Source organism: Tiliqua scincoides, chromosome 8, assembly GCF_035046505.1.
Source record: "Tiliqua scincoides isolate rTilSci1 chromosome 8, rTilSci1.hap2, whole genome shotgun sequence".
Taxonomy (NCBI): domain Eukaryota; kingdom Metazoa; phylum Chordata; class Lepidosauria; order Squamata; family Scincidae; genus Tiliqua; species Tiliqua scincoides.
The window spans coordinates 14,822,518-14,839,840 of record NC_089828.1 but is presented as its reverse complement, the minus strand read 5'-3'; the positions used below and the strand labels follow the sequence as shown (position 1 = coordinate 14,839,840).

Sequence of the window (17,323 nt, the reverse complement as noted above, 5' to 3'; positions counted from 1 at the left end):
TCCCTGAAGCGTTTGGTAACGCAAAACAGACAAATGTGACATCATTGCATTGAGACTTCCCCTACCCCTGCAAGCAGGAGTCAATGGAAGAGAACAAAGTTGGGCAAACTTTGCGCAACAACATCATGTGTTCTACCTTGCTAAACATTACCAGGGAAAGGAAGGAAGGAAGAGATGATGCTGGGCCAATGCTTGCAGTGGTGACCACACACATGTCATATTGCATTGTTCTGGCCTCATAAAGATTAACCATCTGGCAGGAAGAAGCATTTGGTTAGCGCACCATTTTCACAAGAGGCAGTGATGGACAGCCTAGAAACAAAACACATTCTAGCAAAACACAAACCAAAATCACTTGCTAGAAGAAGAAAAAAATCCAACAAAACATTTATTCATTTTAAAGAATGCAGATCTTGATGCAAGTTTGTCAAAAAAAAAGTCTTCATGGGGTTTTCGTACATCTTGGCTGCAAAAGTACTGTACAGTCTATATATATATACATATAAGTCTATCATAAAGTTTCAAATCAGTTGGGCATTACGCTTCCTCATCCTCATCTTCCTCATCACTGATTACATACTTCTTGTGCTTCTTATTTGCCTTGTCATCATCTTCTGCCTTCCTTTTACCAGAAGGCTCACCTTCCTGCAGGGAAGCAGATCAAACGTTTAGGTTAACTTAGCGTTTTGCCACAATTACTTCAGTTAGACGCAATGCATTCATCTGCATGCCTAACTCATGCAAAAGCCCCATTGAGCACAGTGGTATTTACTTCACTGTAACCACATACAGGACTGCAGTACAATTCTAGTGACATCTATGCTCATGGCACCTCAAACATTTTAGTTACCTGTGTGCCAATATATTTACTCTTAAATGCCCCAAATAAAAAGGCAGCCCAACCCCTCTTAGAATAACGGTGAAACCACTGCAGAGAAAACTGTCAAAGGAGATAGAAGAATCTGCTAAGAAAAAAAATGACTCTTGGGATTGATTACTTGTGCACAGCTAGCAGGATTTACTAGAGCTGGCAAAACAGTCAACTTAGCAAGGGTTTTGGGTGGGGGAAGGAACACAAAGTAGGACTGCAATATGTTCAGAGGCACCAGGATCCAAATATTAATTTCAGGAGAGAACAGGGAAGGGCAACTGCCTTTGAGCCCTGGCTAGTGGGGGGGGGGGGGGAGGCTTCCCTGGAAGCATCTCAATGGTCACTGTGGGAAACAGGACATTTGATCAAATGGACATTTGGGTTGATCCAGCAGCACTTTTCGGTATCAGAACACTCCCTTATGTAAAATCAGTTATAAATCCAGATCTTAAATTGGCCTGGCTGAAAAGGGTACAGAGCAGCAACAGGGTCAACAAAGTGATCAGGTACATGCAACAGCAATCGTCAAGTTTGCCCAGAGCAGTGTTTCTCAAACGGTGGGTCAGGACCCACTAGGTGGGTCGTGAGTCAATTTCAGGTGGATCCCCATTCATTTCAAAATTTTATTTTTTATATGTTAGACTTGATGCTATCATGGTATGTGACTGCATTTGGGGAAATGTTACAGACCTGTACTTTTAACAAGCTACTATGTATATTTTTTTTTTTAACAATGATAGCAAAAGGAACTTGCTCCTGGGTAAGTGTAGGTAGGATTGCAGCCTAGAATGGTTAAAATTTTTCCTGCTTGATGATGTCACTTCTGGTCATGACATCACTTCTGGTGGGTCCTGACAGATTCCCATTCTAAAAAGTGGGTCCTGGTGCTAAATGTGTGAGAACCACAGGTCCAGTGTCACTCATGGGGGGGGGGGTGTGTGAAAATTGTTCAAATTGTATGGCACAATACAATAGTCTCAAACTCTCTTCCCTTTCTAGAAAAACTGCATCACTGAAACTGGAACAAAAGGTCTATTTAGCCCAGCACCCTGTTTCCAGCTGGGGGGCTGATCAGATGTCCCTAAAAACTCCCAAGCAGAATGAACCAGAAAAGCAGGTGAAGCCTGAAAGATCCATTCCTGTTTGCCAGCATCACCCCTGGAGCCCAGGCTGTTATGGTAGGAGGTTCAATATTCTAGACCAGGGGCGTCAAACTCATTTTATACAGAGGGCCAAAGTTAGCATTCAGGGCACCTGCTGAGGGCCGGGAGTGATGTCATTAAGTAGGAAGTGACATCATTAAGCAGCTGATGACCAGAAATCAGCACTTTGTTCTCACAAAAAAACTCATTAACTGCAAATGACAGAAGAGAAAATACCAAATCTTGATCATATTTCAAGATATGGCGGTCCCCAATTTTCATGTAGGCTGCTTTTCAGCAGTGACACCTCAGCACTACTCAGCAGCTGAGAGCCTGAGGGCCGGATAAAAAGCTTCCGGGGGCCGCATCTGGCCCCCGGGCCTTATGTTTGACAGCTCTGCTCAAGACTACCTTCAAGTCAAGGTTGCATACATGCATTTCCCAGTTTCATCCTCATCTTGACCTGCTTTGACATCTTGTGCACCACACAACCAGAGAATTTCAGGATTTGTAAAACACGACACAAATACTTCTACAGCACTGCAGGCTGTTAACTACAGGCTTGAAAGTGGGTGGGCAAAACTAGAACAAACTCAGAAGTCATGAGCCAAAGGACCTAACACCACTGTCCTGCACTACCTTTCCAGCAAAAATGCAACTCATGCTTGGCAAGTGGGTCAGAGGTGGCCAGTTTCATCATGCGTGCCAGGATCATGCTCCACCCTTCCATCAGCTTTACTATTCTTTCCTTCCAAGGGGCGAGAAAACCACTCAAGGGACCACTAGAGAACTTGAAGCCCTCCCCACTACAGGCAGGCATCCTTACGCAACTTAGGGGAAAGATAATCAGCTTACCAGGTGGCTGTTTGGTTGTTTGTATTATTGCCAAGTGTGCTGTGATTTTTTCCCCTCTTGGCATTCATTTAAGGTGTGGCAAAGGTTGGGGAGCTTATCAAGAGATAAAAAGTTCCCATGATTACCACTTGGTCATCTGTACTAGTACTCTGTAGCAGGCAACACTGAGAAAGAAAGGAATGTCCCCAAGCTACCGAGTTTTCATGGCTAGAGTAGTCAAGAAGTCGTCCCCCCCATGGTCTGTGGATCTCAAGTTCAGACATCTATTCCAAGTCTTACGAATGATTTTGAAAGATTTAAATATTTGCAGATATTTTGAGGTATGTGGTTTTTAAAAAAAATTATTTTTGATAGGTTGAGAATTTCTTTTTAAAGCAAGAAACAGAATCTGTGAAGCTACATTTCTGCATGTTATGTGATGAGGGGGCTGGGTGAGATGTGAATCTATCTAATTAAAACCAATTGTAAGGTGTAAAGTGAACATGATTTTAGGCTTCTTTCACCTTCCATTTCTTTGTGGCAATCATACTGTGGGCATATTGCAACGAGAAAAGGTTAAGGCAGCTCCCCTCCTGGGTCCCAGAACAGACCCTAACTGCTGCAAGGTATAATTACCACTTCAAGTTGTTTATTATTATTTAGTTTTAGAGGAGCAAAAAATGCTGCTAGGGGATTTGGGATTTCTACTGAAGTCTCATTATAGTTTTCCCATGACAACACACACATAAAGTCTTCTGTGCATAATGAAAGCCCAAGATGAAGTCCTTGAGAATCTCAAAGTCAGCCTGTAATGGAAACACAGACTTGAAAGACGCTGGTATTTTAATGAGTAACCACTCATATGTCCCTCTTGCTGTGCAGTTATTTCATTTGATTGGAAAAGCTTACTTGCTTTTTATTAATGAATCTGATTGCTTGATTAATTTTCTGATATCAAGCTTATCCAAACAGCACCTAAAGCAGCACAAAATGCAAGATCTATATACTGTAGTGTAGTTAGTAAAGACACTGGTTCGCTTCACTGGTGCCCTATGGTTCTAAATAGGTTTGCACTTCTGCACATCTACAGAGCTTCTCAAATTGTACTCAGTGCAGGTTTTATTCTTCTAATATGTGGTAACATGTAGCAGTTGTCCTACCCAAATTCAGTTCTCCATTTCCAAATGCCTGTTATCTAATAAGAGGTGAAGTAATTTTTGATTCTACACCTCTATTTTCGGGCCAACAACCGACACACAGGGTCAAATCAGGTACATAAAGAAGCACAAATGTATGAACATCTCATAATTTGTCTTGACTGCTGGAGGTGTGACTTCCTTTGCTTTTTTATGTTTAGGCACCCCCAAGTGGCAAAGCTATGAACTTCAGCATTCAGTCTAACTTGCTTTTAAAATGGAAGATTAAAAAAGGTCAGCACAGGTAATTTATCAGTTGCCTTTTACCTACATAGAACCAAGAATGCAAGCGAGTGGGCAGAACCATTGAGCTTTACAAAATTCCTACCAGCTTCAAAAGAAATTTTGGGGAGGATTATGTTCGGGAGGCACAAGACCAACACCTTTTGGGCATGCTGGATCCTGACCAGTAAGAAAAGCCTGCAGGCTTCTACGATTATGGCATTCAATGGATGCTTTCAGATGACCACCTTGCAGACAGACTATATTCTTAGCTAGCCCAAAGTACATTGATAGGATTCTATGAGATAACTTGCCCTTTTGCCTTATGTTATGCTTGAAGTCAACAGTCAGTTTTTGGTGCTCTTATTCCTAGTTCTTTGCAACTGGCTCCTTTACATCAAACCTGTATCTCATTTCTGAATAATTGTGATAACACAGGCCAACACACATTTTGCTGTCTTAAACGTTAGACCTAGGTATATTTGGGGTGCCAATTCCAGAAAATGACATGAGTTTTGCCCTATTACATCTAGTTTCAGAGATACGGCATATCTACATGCCATGGCTTCCTCACAAGGAAGTTGCTTGAACCATTCACTAAAAAGGCTCAGAAACTAGATGTGACAGGGCAAAACTCATGCCATTTTTGGAATCAGCCCCCCCAAATTCAAATAAAACCACCATAAATTTTGAAAAATGTTTTTCTAACCCTCAGTTTCACAAACTTGTGTAATTTATGCCAAGCTTTCAGGTTAGATGAGACATATGTCAATATCTGCATGCTCAGATATGCCAAAGATACCACAACCATCCTAGCACAACCATCCATAGTTCTCTGAACTAAGTAGGAAAGATGGCATTTATGTTACCAACCCCTACTAACTGGGTAGAGATGCCTTATAAGGTACTGGCTCTCTTCTATTTAATGGGGGTTGGCAAATGTCCATCCCAGAATGATGTCCCTCCCAATGGCTACTGTTTGAGTTTTTCTGTGCTTTTCTATTTTTCCACTTGTTTCTTTTTAAAACAAGATATACGTCATTACAGCTCAACTGGAACTTGAGTATCAAGATATTCAAACCAAAGTTCTAACCACCACGTATGCACTTCTAAGGCTTCTTTCACCTCACCTCATCGCTGTTGAGTTTCTTTGCCTTAAGTAATCTCTGCGTTTTATCTTCATCTGATCCTTCATCACTGTCTGAAGAATAAATCCGGGCACGCTCCTCTGAAAGGGTAAAAAAAAGCATTGCACCAAAAATCATTAGCACAAAATATGGAACACAACCACAAAACCCCAAAACAACTACCTAAAAAGGGATGGCCAGGCAGAAAAGGGAAGTCTTCAGCCCTTGTAGGAAGGCTGCCAGGGAGGAGGCAGTTCTTAATCCCACTGGTAGTTCCATAACAAACAGAGAAGACCACGAGATCAAAGAATATGGTTTCCAAACATACATACCTCGAATTCCACCTTTATATCGGTTTTTGATGGCTGCCAGGCTGATGGCCTCTTCGCCTTCATCCTCCTCGTCGTAGCGATCAGGCTCCAAGTAGCTGGCGCTCAGTCCTCGCTGATGCTGCTTCTCTCGCATTCTCCTCTGCTGGGACTCTCTGCGGATGGAGGCTCTTAGCCTCTCCTCCTCTTTCTGTAGGAAGAACACAGCAGTGTGCAGCAAAGGTAGGAAGAATTCCCAAGCAGGATGTGGATTCTGCATTGCCTTGCATTCTTATGGCAATCAGTCTCCCCCTAATACGTTCCCATTTTGATCCTTCAGGCCTGATCTACTTATGCAGCAGAGTGAAATGGCAGAACCTTGAGGCTGGGGGTGGATAATATCATTTTAACAAATGATTTCCCATATAGAAAAACACAAAACACTTCAGGAAGTTGGAGAGTTTGGTCTCGTCTACAGGGCTAGATGGATCAATAGTCTGACTCCATAAAAATGCAGCTTCAAATGTTCATGTTCAAGATTGACTGACTCCTGGGGAGCGGTTTTCCCAGAGTTTTCTGCCTGCCGCTTCTGAGATGCTATGGCCTGTACCACACAGCCCGACCTGCATGCTGGGGAAGGAGGAAGGTCTGATTAAGGTTTTTGTTTCAGACTATATGCCCTCGGCTCCCATCAAGTTGCAAGACTTGTTTTCCAAGTAAGGAAAACAAATGCATTTTAGCACAGTGAAGTGTACGCGTGTCAAGATACTGCCACCTCCAACCTAACAGCACAGGTGCTTCTGGAAATAGTTCATAATGATTGATTGACAATCTACTTGTATAGTATCTGACAAAAAGGAAGCTATTCCTAGCTGTGTCTGTCTTCAGCGCTCATCTGCTGATTGCGCTCATTGTCAGTGACAGACAGAGCAATGGAGGTTGCTCTTCAAGGCCATCAAATTTCTTTCTAGCATGATAGCAAGTGAATGCTAGTTTCTGCACAGCATCAGCAGCAAGGCCAGGGCCGGTCCATTCATGTGGCCAACTGAGACAAGTGCAATCTGGTGGCAGTGCAACACCCACCTAACTCCACCATTCCTTGGATTTGAAAAGGAACATGGGAATGGTGTGGAAAATAAGTACAGAAGAGACTACTACTCAAGCCCACCACTCTCCTCTTGTCGACAATTCTTCTTCCCCCCTATCTTTTTGCCTCTAGGGAACGGGAGGAGAAGACTATCACATTAAGGAAAAGTGGCAGCATTTCGCACCGTCTCAGGCACCACAGATGCTGATAAACCAAATGTACATTGTACAAGTAAATGTACAAGAAAAAGAAGACTTCAGTGAGCAAATTCTGCTCCTGCCCTGCAGCTCCCAACCCCAAATTTATACCTTAATCATTTCTGTGCGCTGGGACTCTGGGTCACGACCAGCCATTGGCAAAATGCGAATCTTCTGAGTCTTTGAACATCTGTCTGCAAGTGAAAGAGTCATCTTCCTGTGTGTGGCGCTATCTGTTGAGTGAGGCCTGTTGTAAAGTTGTTGCAGAGTTAACACACTTGAGAGCATAACAACATTGTGCTACTAAATACAATCTAATAAGATACCAGCTCATCAGTTTAACACAAGGCCAAGGAGAACAATTCCAGAGCTGCAAGATACCATTTGGAGCTGCAAGATACCATGCAAGGGGGGGGGGAGGACAAGAGCATTGGTGAGCTTCAGGTGCCAGGAGCACTAATCATGGTGCTCTCATTGAATTTTAGTTCTACAGGCCATAACTCAGTGGTAGAATGCCACAGATTCTATCCCAGGCATTGCCAGTTGAAGGATCTCAGGCAGTAGGGTTGGCAAAGATCTCTCCCTGAGACCTTGGAGAGAACCTACCAATCAGAACAGCTTGACCAGGGCAGCTGCATATGTTCATGTGTGCTTTCAGGATAAGTCACTGCAAATCCTGATGTGTAAATATGTCTTAGGCAACAGCAAACACAAGAGGTGATCCATCGTACATCCCATTTCACTTCAACCACAATGCTGGGGTTGTTATTTGGAGCTTACGATCCAAGTGCTTACCTAAAAGTTAATTTTGTCTTGAACACAGCCTGTCCCTGAAGACCTGTTCCTTGTCTGATGAAGAGATGGTTGTGATCTCCTTGCAATGGTGCCTTATACACATCAAACACTTCATTCCCCAAATGCAATGACATGCTTTGGAAAGAAAAAAGCTCTAATTAATGCACAAACCAAGAGTTTAGGGGTATTTGCCTTGCTCACAACTGCATTTCAATGTATGAGGGTGCAATAGACTCAATCTATTTATCCATGGATTTTCCATCTGCAGATTTGGCTCGATGCAGGACTCCTGGACCCACACTGAGCCAGACTTGGACCAACCTGAACCCTCTAAAGGTGACTGCAGCTGTGCTCCGGTCGCTTCTGGAGGGTTTTCTGAAGCCCGCAGAGGCTGCGAGTGTCGGCCTGTGGCGTCTGCAGGCTTCAGAATGGCCCCAAAGTGCAAAAAAAGTGACTTCTGGTTTCCCTTGGGAAACCGGAAGTGACTTTTTTTGCCCTTGTAAGGCATTCTGAGGCCTGGGGAAGCCCTCCAGTGGTTGCCTTTGGAGGGTTTAAAGATGCTGAAATAGTGGGTTTCATTATCCACTGTTTTCGGTATCCACAGGGGTCCAATAACCAATCCCTCATGGACACCAAAGCACCACCTGTATTCTCAGTACAGGTCCAACCTTGTTATACATGGATTTGACTCAACACGAATGGCCACTGCAAATGAGAACGAATGTGCTGACTGAGAAGGGGAAAAATGCACCACTTTAAAATGCTTTTCTTACTGTTTTAGAGATTTTTATCTCAACATGATGAGAAGCGCCCTTTAAATTAAAGGAAAACAGTCCTTTACAATAGTCAGAGAGAGGGCAGCCAGCTGACAATCCATCAGTCATTCTCTCTCCAAGGGACCCCCTCCCTTCTCCCTGAACATGTGAAAGAAAATCCTTTCTAAGCACCTGGAGAGAGACTGATTGTTGGACTGTCATCTTAATGACTCTATCTTAACATCACAAGCAACAGCAAGGCTCTTTTTTAAATCACCTGAGCAAAGGCACTTTGCTTTTTAAATTGATTTGCTATAGTGCGATTTTTGCACTATAGTGGATTTTTGCCACCCGCTGAGTTCTGGGAACAGAACCCTTGCGAATAATGAGACTCAGCCTGTACACTCACTGTAAAAGCATTAAACTCACGCCTCAAGAACTCTTCCTTTGTGGTATGGACCTCGCCATTTTCTTCCCACTGTTGAAGTACTAAATCATACCACACAGCCCATGTTGATTCCATAAACTTAACTTCCTCCAGAACAGAATAAATATGGCTCTCATCTCTGCAGACTCTCCAAAATGCATTCTGTGCTTTCCTGTGATAAAACTAAACACTCCCATCTCTCATGATGGCTGGCACTGCTTCCATGCTTAGACTTCCTGCCTGTTCCTTCAGTCTTGACCTCTGAAGTTTGCCTGAGCTATTCTGAGCATGCCAACCGTTCTTTGTACCCTTCTGCGGCCTACCTAGCTCCCCTTGTACTCTTACGTGCTATCTAAGCTCCTTGTATGGACTACTGAATGTCTTTATTCTTCAATCCCATTGATAAATCCACTTTTCTCTCTTTGCTCCTCTGGTAAACTTCTCAGGCGGATAACTCACCTTCCATCGGACCATTTGACTATCCGTGCATTGCTCTCCCGAATCTCATTTCCCTCGTCATCTCGGCGGGTCCGCCAACGTATCGTGTTTTCCACCTGTGGAGATATAAAGTTCACAATTGCAGAAAGTGTTTCTTGAGTAAAATTCAGTTACCTTGCAAGACATGCAGGGTGGTGGAACCCATTAGCAAGAAGGTCACTAACTGCTACTCTGATGAATAGCTGAACTTGCCGAGTAAGTTATTTATGCAATTAATCCATTTATAGCCCAATCCTAACTTGCGATGGAATAGGCAGGCCAAGTGGCCTGTGCTGTATCCAGTGCAAGGCAGGTGCCTGCTGCAGTGCAACTCAGGGAAAGGGGATATTTAACCCCTTATCCAGAGCAATGCTCTCAGCCAGCCCTATGGGGCTACTTGGATCTGCGCCAGCAATTTTGCTAGCACAAATCTGAGCAGTATGTGTAAGGCTGATTAGGTCAAGGGTGGGGGGTAGGATTCAGCCTGTGCTGCCATGGCTGATCCTGCCCCCTCTCAGGCCTGATCCACCTCCCAGACCGCCCTCCCCTGTCTAAAAATGCCCCCTCCCTGCCTCAGCATTAATGCTACCATCCTGCAAATGGGAGGATGAGGTTTGCCTAAGGCCACTTACTGTGAGGCACAAGTGAGATTTGCTGGGAACTCCCTAGTTCTCAGCTCAGTCTCTAGCCACTATGCCACACCAGCTTTCAAAACAAGAGAGAGTGTTTAAATTATACCTTCAGTTTTAATCTTGTTCTACCTTCTTCATCAAGCATCTCTTCATCTTCAAATTCATCCTCGTAATACTGAGGATCGAAAGGTCTGCAACAAATGGGGCACTATATTATCATAACAATAGTCTCTTCACTGATGAACTATTAGTTAATAAAGATACAGTAGGGTAATAGCTTTATTGGGGCCAACCCAAACACAACAAAACAGAGAGAAAGCTGTAAAGTTCACTTCTTCTGGTTGAATGTTAAAGCAACGTTAGTCCTCCATAGTTAGCTGCTATATCGTGCAACTCATGCAGACACAGAAATTTTGCCCATATATGTAAACAGAATATGTGAACAGGTATCATGCCTCTAAATATGGTGTTAGCAGGTTTTAAGATTTTCATTTACAAATGTTTTATTGGAGTTGCTGAGAAGAGAGCAATAGTTACTACACCTGGCTCTTCATTTGATCAGCAGCCGCCTATGGACTGACATTCCTACAGGAATTTCAAATCAACTATGAATGCTTGTTTCATTGATTTTACCTGGGTTCCACACTGAGGAAGTTGGGAAGCTTCACAAAATACAAGTCATTCCCCAAGTCTGTGTTTACTTTGGGAATCTCGACTTCAATACGTGTTTCTGGAATAGGCTCTTCCTCCTGCTGATCTTCATTCAGCCCATTTTCATCCTAATGGAGAAAGCAAAAGAGAGAGAAACCATGAAAAGATATGTAGGCAGCACTAGAATTTACATGTTATTCTATAACCTCTGTGTTAGAAGAAATACTTAAAACTCTTACAGATGTAACTAAATAAGAGTATATACATTTTATCGAAAGCATTTAATTATCTTGGTACAGAGAATGAGGAGAAGGGCAGCTTAACACTAACCAAAGGATAAAAGGCAACTGGGATCTTGTCCCAATTACCCTATTATGTGGCAATGTGCTAAAAAGGACACTGATAATTTGGAGGCAATGTTCTTACTAAATAATCTCCTTGTTCCTCTTTCTCACCCTAAACAGTTACAATGAATAACTCTGAATAACTCTGTACAGTGCTTGAGAGTTAGGCCAAGGTCCAAATCTGATGCCAACAATGTATAGCTCACCTTCTGTGGGTTACAGCAAAACATATGACTCAAAACAATACCAATTCTCATAATCCAGTCCTACACATGTTGGTCAGAAGGAATTTCTGCTGAATTCAAAGCTGTCCTTGCTTCCAAGTAAGTATGCCTACAAGGACAGCCTCAGATAAACTAAATTCCAAGGTAAATTACATACACCACTCCAGCAATCCCTTCTAAAAGGTTGAAGAATAACATGGTGCTTTCATTCAACCCAATCACATGATGTAAATTTGTTAAAGAGATGCAAACACTAAATTTCAAGGGCTCAAGATGGTATCCTGGTGTTCCAGGTTAAATCCTGATCCTGCAAATAGACAGGGTCAGGTACATCAATCCCACATACATACACCTTGCAGAGATTATAAAATATACTTACAATTGGCTGCCCTGGAGTTGGAGGTTTGTCTTCCCCATCACTCCCTGAAGAAATGTCATCTGCTCCCCCAAACAGATCCATTGCATCCTGATTATCTTGCCCAGAAAGGGAGAGGACAGAATTATACTTTCAGCTCTTTCAGCAGAAAAAGACAACATTTGGCATGTGTTCCAAAGAGAAGAAACAAAGAAATGTTCCCCACTCCCCTGTTTATTAAAAACAGAGACTGCAAAAGACACAGAAGTCACCCAGCATCAAAATATAAAACACAATCATAAAATCTGATAGGACCCCAGAGACCTGGCAAAATGGTTTGGGTGCTGGCTTGAGAGCTGGGGAGGGTGTCACCAGTTAGATAGCTCTGGTTTAAAGGAAGTTTTCAACAAAAGCATATGACATCCCTGGATAACACAAAGGACACAGATGGAATCTCAGCAGAAGCAGGGGATAGGAAGAGATGCTGCCTACCTTTTTGCCCTTCTGCATCGCTGTCCATTTCAGAATCTGACGCAATGTGCTTCTTGCGCTTCATCTGGGGTATTTCGTCATCACTGTCACTACCTCTTGCGGACTCTAAAAAAGGACATCGCTAGCAATGAAACAGCAAGCCCCTCATGGCCTAATATTCCCGCTTTCCCCCCCCCCCCACTAGATCAATTTTTAGAACAACAATCTGTTGGGACAGACCAGAAGTGATTAACCTGGAAGTGATGTCATGGCTGGAAATGACATCATCAAGCAGGAAAATTTTTAGCACCCCCAATATGACAAAATCAAATCAATTAATTAAGTAAATTAAAAGTTTACAATAAGTATAAGTTTAGACATTTATTTAAAATAAAGAACCTTCCTAACCCTCCCAAACAGTTGCTGATCTGTTAAAAAAAATTCCCCAAACATCCCAAAGGTTGCAATCCTAACCACAGTTGTCCAGGAGTAAACCCCATGTTAAAAAGCATATATAGAGTAGCCTGTTAAGAATACAGATCTGAAACATTTTCCCTAATGTAGTCACATATCATGGTAGCATCAAGTCTATTAAAGATAAAATACACATTGAAATGAATGGGGACCCATCTGAAATTGGTTTATGACCCACCTAGTGGTTCTCGACCCATAGTTTGAGAAGCACTGCACTAGCTGATTTTACACAAACAGCTCTTATGATCTATTCTTTGAATGGAACAGTGGAACAATTCCCTTTCGAATAACTACATTAATACTTTGGAAATCTGCCTGCAGAGTTCAAGAGGTTGACAAAGCTGCCTAAACAAGATGGTGTGACACAGGGGCTGTTGTGAAACAATCAGACTCACATCCCTACACAGTAACGAAACTTATTCTTTAGTACTGCTCTTTATCAGTCCAAACTACTTCACAGATTTTTGGTGAATGAACACTGAAAATACTGTTAACCAGTTGAGTCTTTTGGAGAGCTTGTACAAAAAAATAAATCAAGACATCATTTTTTTAAAAGATAAACCGTGGTCACTCAGGGAAATTGTCAGAATTTCCCTACAAGGACAGCCATCTGTTACAGCAACACAAACCAATCATGTTGGCTTATTGCACTAGTAGGTGCAGAAAGGCTCCCCTGCATGACAGAATGCTAGACAGGCCAGGACACAAAGGATAACTCTTAGCAACAATCCTCAAGGAAACAGAGAATGTTGAGAAAGGACTGACAGTTCAACCAAGAGAAGAATGTAAAAGAGCCTTGCTGTATCAGGCCAAGTGCCCTTCTAATACAGCTTCCTTGATCTCACAGTAGTCCACCAAGTGTCTACAGTAAGTGTAAAGTCAGTAAGTGTAAAGTCATGCACATTGGGGCAAAAAATCAAAACTTTAGATATAGGCTGATGGGTTCTGAGCTGTCTGTGACAGATCAGGAGAGAGATCTTGGGGTGGTGGTGGACAGGTCGATGAAAGTGTCGACCCAATGTGCGGTGGCAGTGAAAAAGGCCAATTCTATGCTTGGGATCATTAGGAAGGGTATTGAGAACAAAACGGTTAGTATTATAATGCCGTTGTACAAATCTATGGTAAGGCCACACCTGGAGTATTGTGTCCAGTTCTGGTCGCCGCATCTCAAAAAAGACATAGTGGAAATGGAAAAGGTGCAAAAGAGAGCGACTAAGATGATTACGGGGCTGGGGCACCTTCCTTATGAGGAAAGGCTACGGCGTTTGGGCCTCTTCAGCCTAGAAAAGAGACGCTTGAGGGGGGACATGATTGAGACATACAAAATTATGCAGGGGATGGACAGAGTGGATAGGGAGATGCTCTTTACACTCTCACATAATACCAGAACCAGGGGACATTCACTAAAATTGAGTGTTGGGCGGGTTAGGACAGACAAAAGAAAATATTTCTTTACTCAGCGCGTGGTCGGTCTGTGGAACTCCTTGCCACAGGATGTGGTGCTGGCGTCTAGCCTAGACGCCTTTAAAAGGGGATTGGACGAGTTTCTGGAGGAAAAATCCATTATGGGGTACAAGCCATGATGTGTATGCGCAACCTCCTGATTTTAGGAATGGGTTAAGTCAGAATGCCAGATGTAGGGGAGAGCACCAGGATGAGGTCTCTTGTTATCTGGTGTGCTCCCTGGGGCATTTGGTGGGCCGCTGTGAGATACAGGAAGCTGGACTAGATGGGCCTATGGCCTGATCCAGTGGGGCTGTTCTTATGTTCTTATGTTCAGGAGCACACAGACAGGATACCTGTAATCTGTTGCCACTTCCTTGCATCTGGCATTCAGAGATCAACAAAGGGGAAAGAAGGGAAGGAGACTGAAGGTAGATAAAAGGAAAGATGGAAGAGTGGAATGGAGAAGCAGGTGTGAGAGTGAAAGAAGGGATGGAGTAAAGGACTCAAGAGCATGAGCACATACGGAGAGAGAAGAATAGACAGCTGTTTTATGACAGACAGACAGACAGACGTTTTGTGGGACAAAACAGCTACAAGTAGCAAGAGATCAGTCAACCTGCAACACAGGATCATTGTGACAGTAGCCAAAGGAAGCTTCACTAGTGCGATGACAATAGTTCTGGTCAACTTGAGAAACCCGTAAAGAGTGCAGTGGTAATTTTACATGAAGTTAAAAGGAGTACAGTGACTCTGGATTGTTGTGTAATGTTTAGTTTGGAAAATTGTTTTGTTCATAAAAGTGAGAGTATCTTCAGTATTTATAAGGAGTTTTTCCAACTTAAACCTCAGATCTTATATAATAAGAAAGGTGCCTCACATCTGTCATGCTGGGATGGAGAAAAACAACATTAACCTACCAGACAAGACAGATTCACAACACTGATCAACAGACTTCATGGGACAATAAGTAGCACCATTTGCAAAGATGATCAATGGGGTAATATATGGAACACAGAAAGCAGACTTTGTATGAACAAATTCAGGCCCCTGGTGTTGCCTATACTGACTGGCTGCAGCTCCTAAGGCTTTCAGACAGGGATCTCTATCTTAGTCCTACCTAAGCCAGGGATTATACCTGGGGCATTTGGTGGGCCGCTGTGAGATACAGGAAGCTGGACTGGATGGGCCTATGGCCTGATCCAGTGGGGCTGTTCTTAGGTTCTTATGACAGTCTGAATGCAGAGCAGGTGTGAGCTACAACCACCCTATCCTCAAGGTGTAATGGGGCTTATGGCCACGCCATTTTGTCTTACCGGATTTACGCTCCTGCTCATCATCATCAGAAAGCCTGCGCTCTTCGTCATCTGAATGCTGAGGCCTCTCATCATCAGAGTTCTGAATCTTCTCCTCGTCCGAATGCTGCGGTCGTTCATCATCATCGTCCGAGTTCTGGACGTTCTCTTCATCTGAAATATGTGGCCTTTCATCTTCATCTGAATTCTGCAGCTTCTCCTCATCAGAAACCTGTGGCCTCTCATCATCATCGTCATCATCGTGCATTTTCTCCTCATCTGAATTTTGCAGCCTTTCCTTGTCATCGGAAATCTGAGGCCTCTCCTCGTCATCCGAGTTTTGCATCTTCTCTTCATCATCTGAATTCTGGGCCCTCTCCTCCTCATCAGAGTTCTGGAGCTTCCCATCATCCTCTGACTGATCGCTCTTGTCTTCTCCCCCCCACTTTTCGTCCTCAGAGTGCGCTTTTTCAGATCCTTCTGCCTCAGAGTGATGGCTGCCTTCGTCAGACCTGCGGTCCTCATCGTCATCCTCATCCCGAGCAAGTTCTGAACCACTGTGCTGGTCAATATCAGACTGGTCACTTTCGTCATGGTCAGAAGGTCCTGAACCTTCGGAGCGATTGTAGGACCTTTCAGACCGATTGTCACTTCCGCTATGGTGAGAAACAACATCATCCTCACTGTCGTCACCAAATAGTTCTTTGTTACTAGGTTTTACAGTCTCTCTTTCGTCATCTCTGTCGCTCTCGCTACCAGAAACGTTACTGGCAGAGCCGGCATTCTCCTGATCCGAATCTGCGTCAGATGCAGAATCTGAATCTATTAAAAAAAGGGGTACAAACACAGAAGATCAACCTGAGGAAAAGAATCAGATGACCAATAACATCTATCTATCTAAAGCTGCTCCTCTGTTCTCACAACAACCCTGTGAGGTAGGTAAGGCTGAGGAAAAGTGACTGGCCCAAGGTAACCCAGGAAGCTTCATAGTTCCTTCTACCCAGGTAAAAAGGAGGCCATACCACCTATACAGTTCTTAAGGTGGACTTTAAGAGCTGTCCTCTCCTGTATGTTTGCGCTACTGTGAACACGCTGGTTGTCGTTTGAAGCCCATGAACCACACCACACATAAAACAAGCAGTAGCTGCAAGCTGTCTCTCCAATGTTGAGGATAAACCACAACAAATAAGCTTTCCCTTCTGTGCAACCATTACAAGTTCAGGAACCCTTTCTTCTTTTGCAAGGGACCCTACATTGCACACCCCACTCTCGTCACTGTCTCCCTTCACAGACAGTCACATGCAATGTAATAAACCCAGCAACTCTACACATGTGGTTGGATGTTCCACAGGCTCATGACATGCTGGGTATTTTCCTTGGTCCTAACTCTCCTGACACTCAATGTGAGTGGCTGTCCCCTGGCTCTGTTGTGGTGTGAGAGGGAGAAAAACACCCCTCCATTCATTCTCTCCGTCCCAAGGCATGCAGGCCAGGCGCCATCACCACATCCAGACCGATGACATGCTGAGTCAAGAAACATTATCATGTGGCAGGGGGTTCCACAGACAATCTGAGCAGCTGTCCCCTGGCTCTGGTGTGTGAGAGGGAAAGGAGCCCCCTCCAACCACTGTCTCCGTCCCAAGGCCTCAGGCTAGGCGCAATCACCCCACCCAGTGACAGGGAGTTCCAGAGGGTAACTGCAAAGCAGGCTGTGGTGAGCAGAGCCCAGTGGATGCCACTCCGTGTCACGTGCCCTGGACGTGGTGAGCGAAGGGACGTGAAGGGGCTTTGGGGGGACCCAAGAGAGCAGGAAGGGGGAAGGGAGAGCGCGGACCATTCCACGCGCATGCGCAGACTGACCCTCCCCTCCCGCCGAGGCCACCTTTCTGCTCCGGCTCGGTGTCGGCGTCGCTGCCGAAGAGCTCCTCCATGTCTGCCATCACGAGGGATGCCCGTTTCCAACCTCGCCGACCGGACCGCCAGCGCCAACAGCGGA

General features: G+C 44.0%; 1 protein-coding gene across 2 annotated transcripts; it reads right to left on the bottom strand.

Annotated features, from left to right (window-relative positions):
* Positions 1-372: 372 nt before the first annotated feature.
* On the bottom strand, positions 373-17,323 carry LEO1 (LEO1 homolog, Paf1/RNA polymerase II complex component). Of its 2 annotated transcripts, none has more exons than XM_066635515.1 (12): positions 17,210-17,323; positions 15,349-16,149; positions 12,137-12,241; positions 11,669-11,763; positions 10,704-10,849; positions 10,177-10,261; positions 9,421-9,515; positions 7,780-7,914; positions 7,096-7,231; positions 5,725-5,911; positions 5,396-5,493; positions 373-645 (listed from the first exon to the last, which is right to left on the bottom strand). In XM_066635515.1, the coding sequence occupies exons 1-12, from the start codon at positions 17,265-17,267 to the stop codon at positions 538-540; spliced, it is 2,049 nt and encodes a 682-aa protein (XP_066491612.1). In that variant the 5' UTR covers positions 17,268-17,323; the 3' UTR covers positions 373-537. The 2 variants fall into 2 exon arrangements, with proteins under 2 accessions (XP_066491612.1, XP_066491614.1); XM_066635517.1 differs by having other exon boundaries at positions 373-641.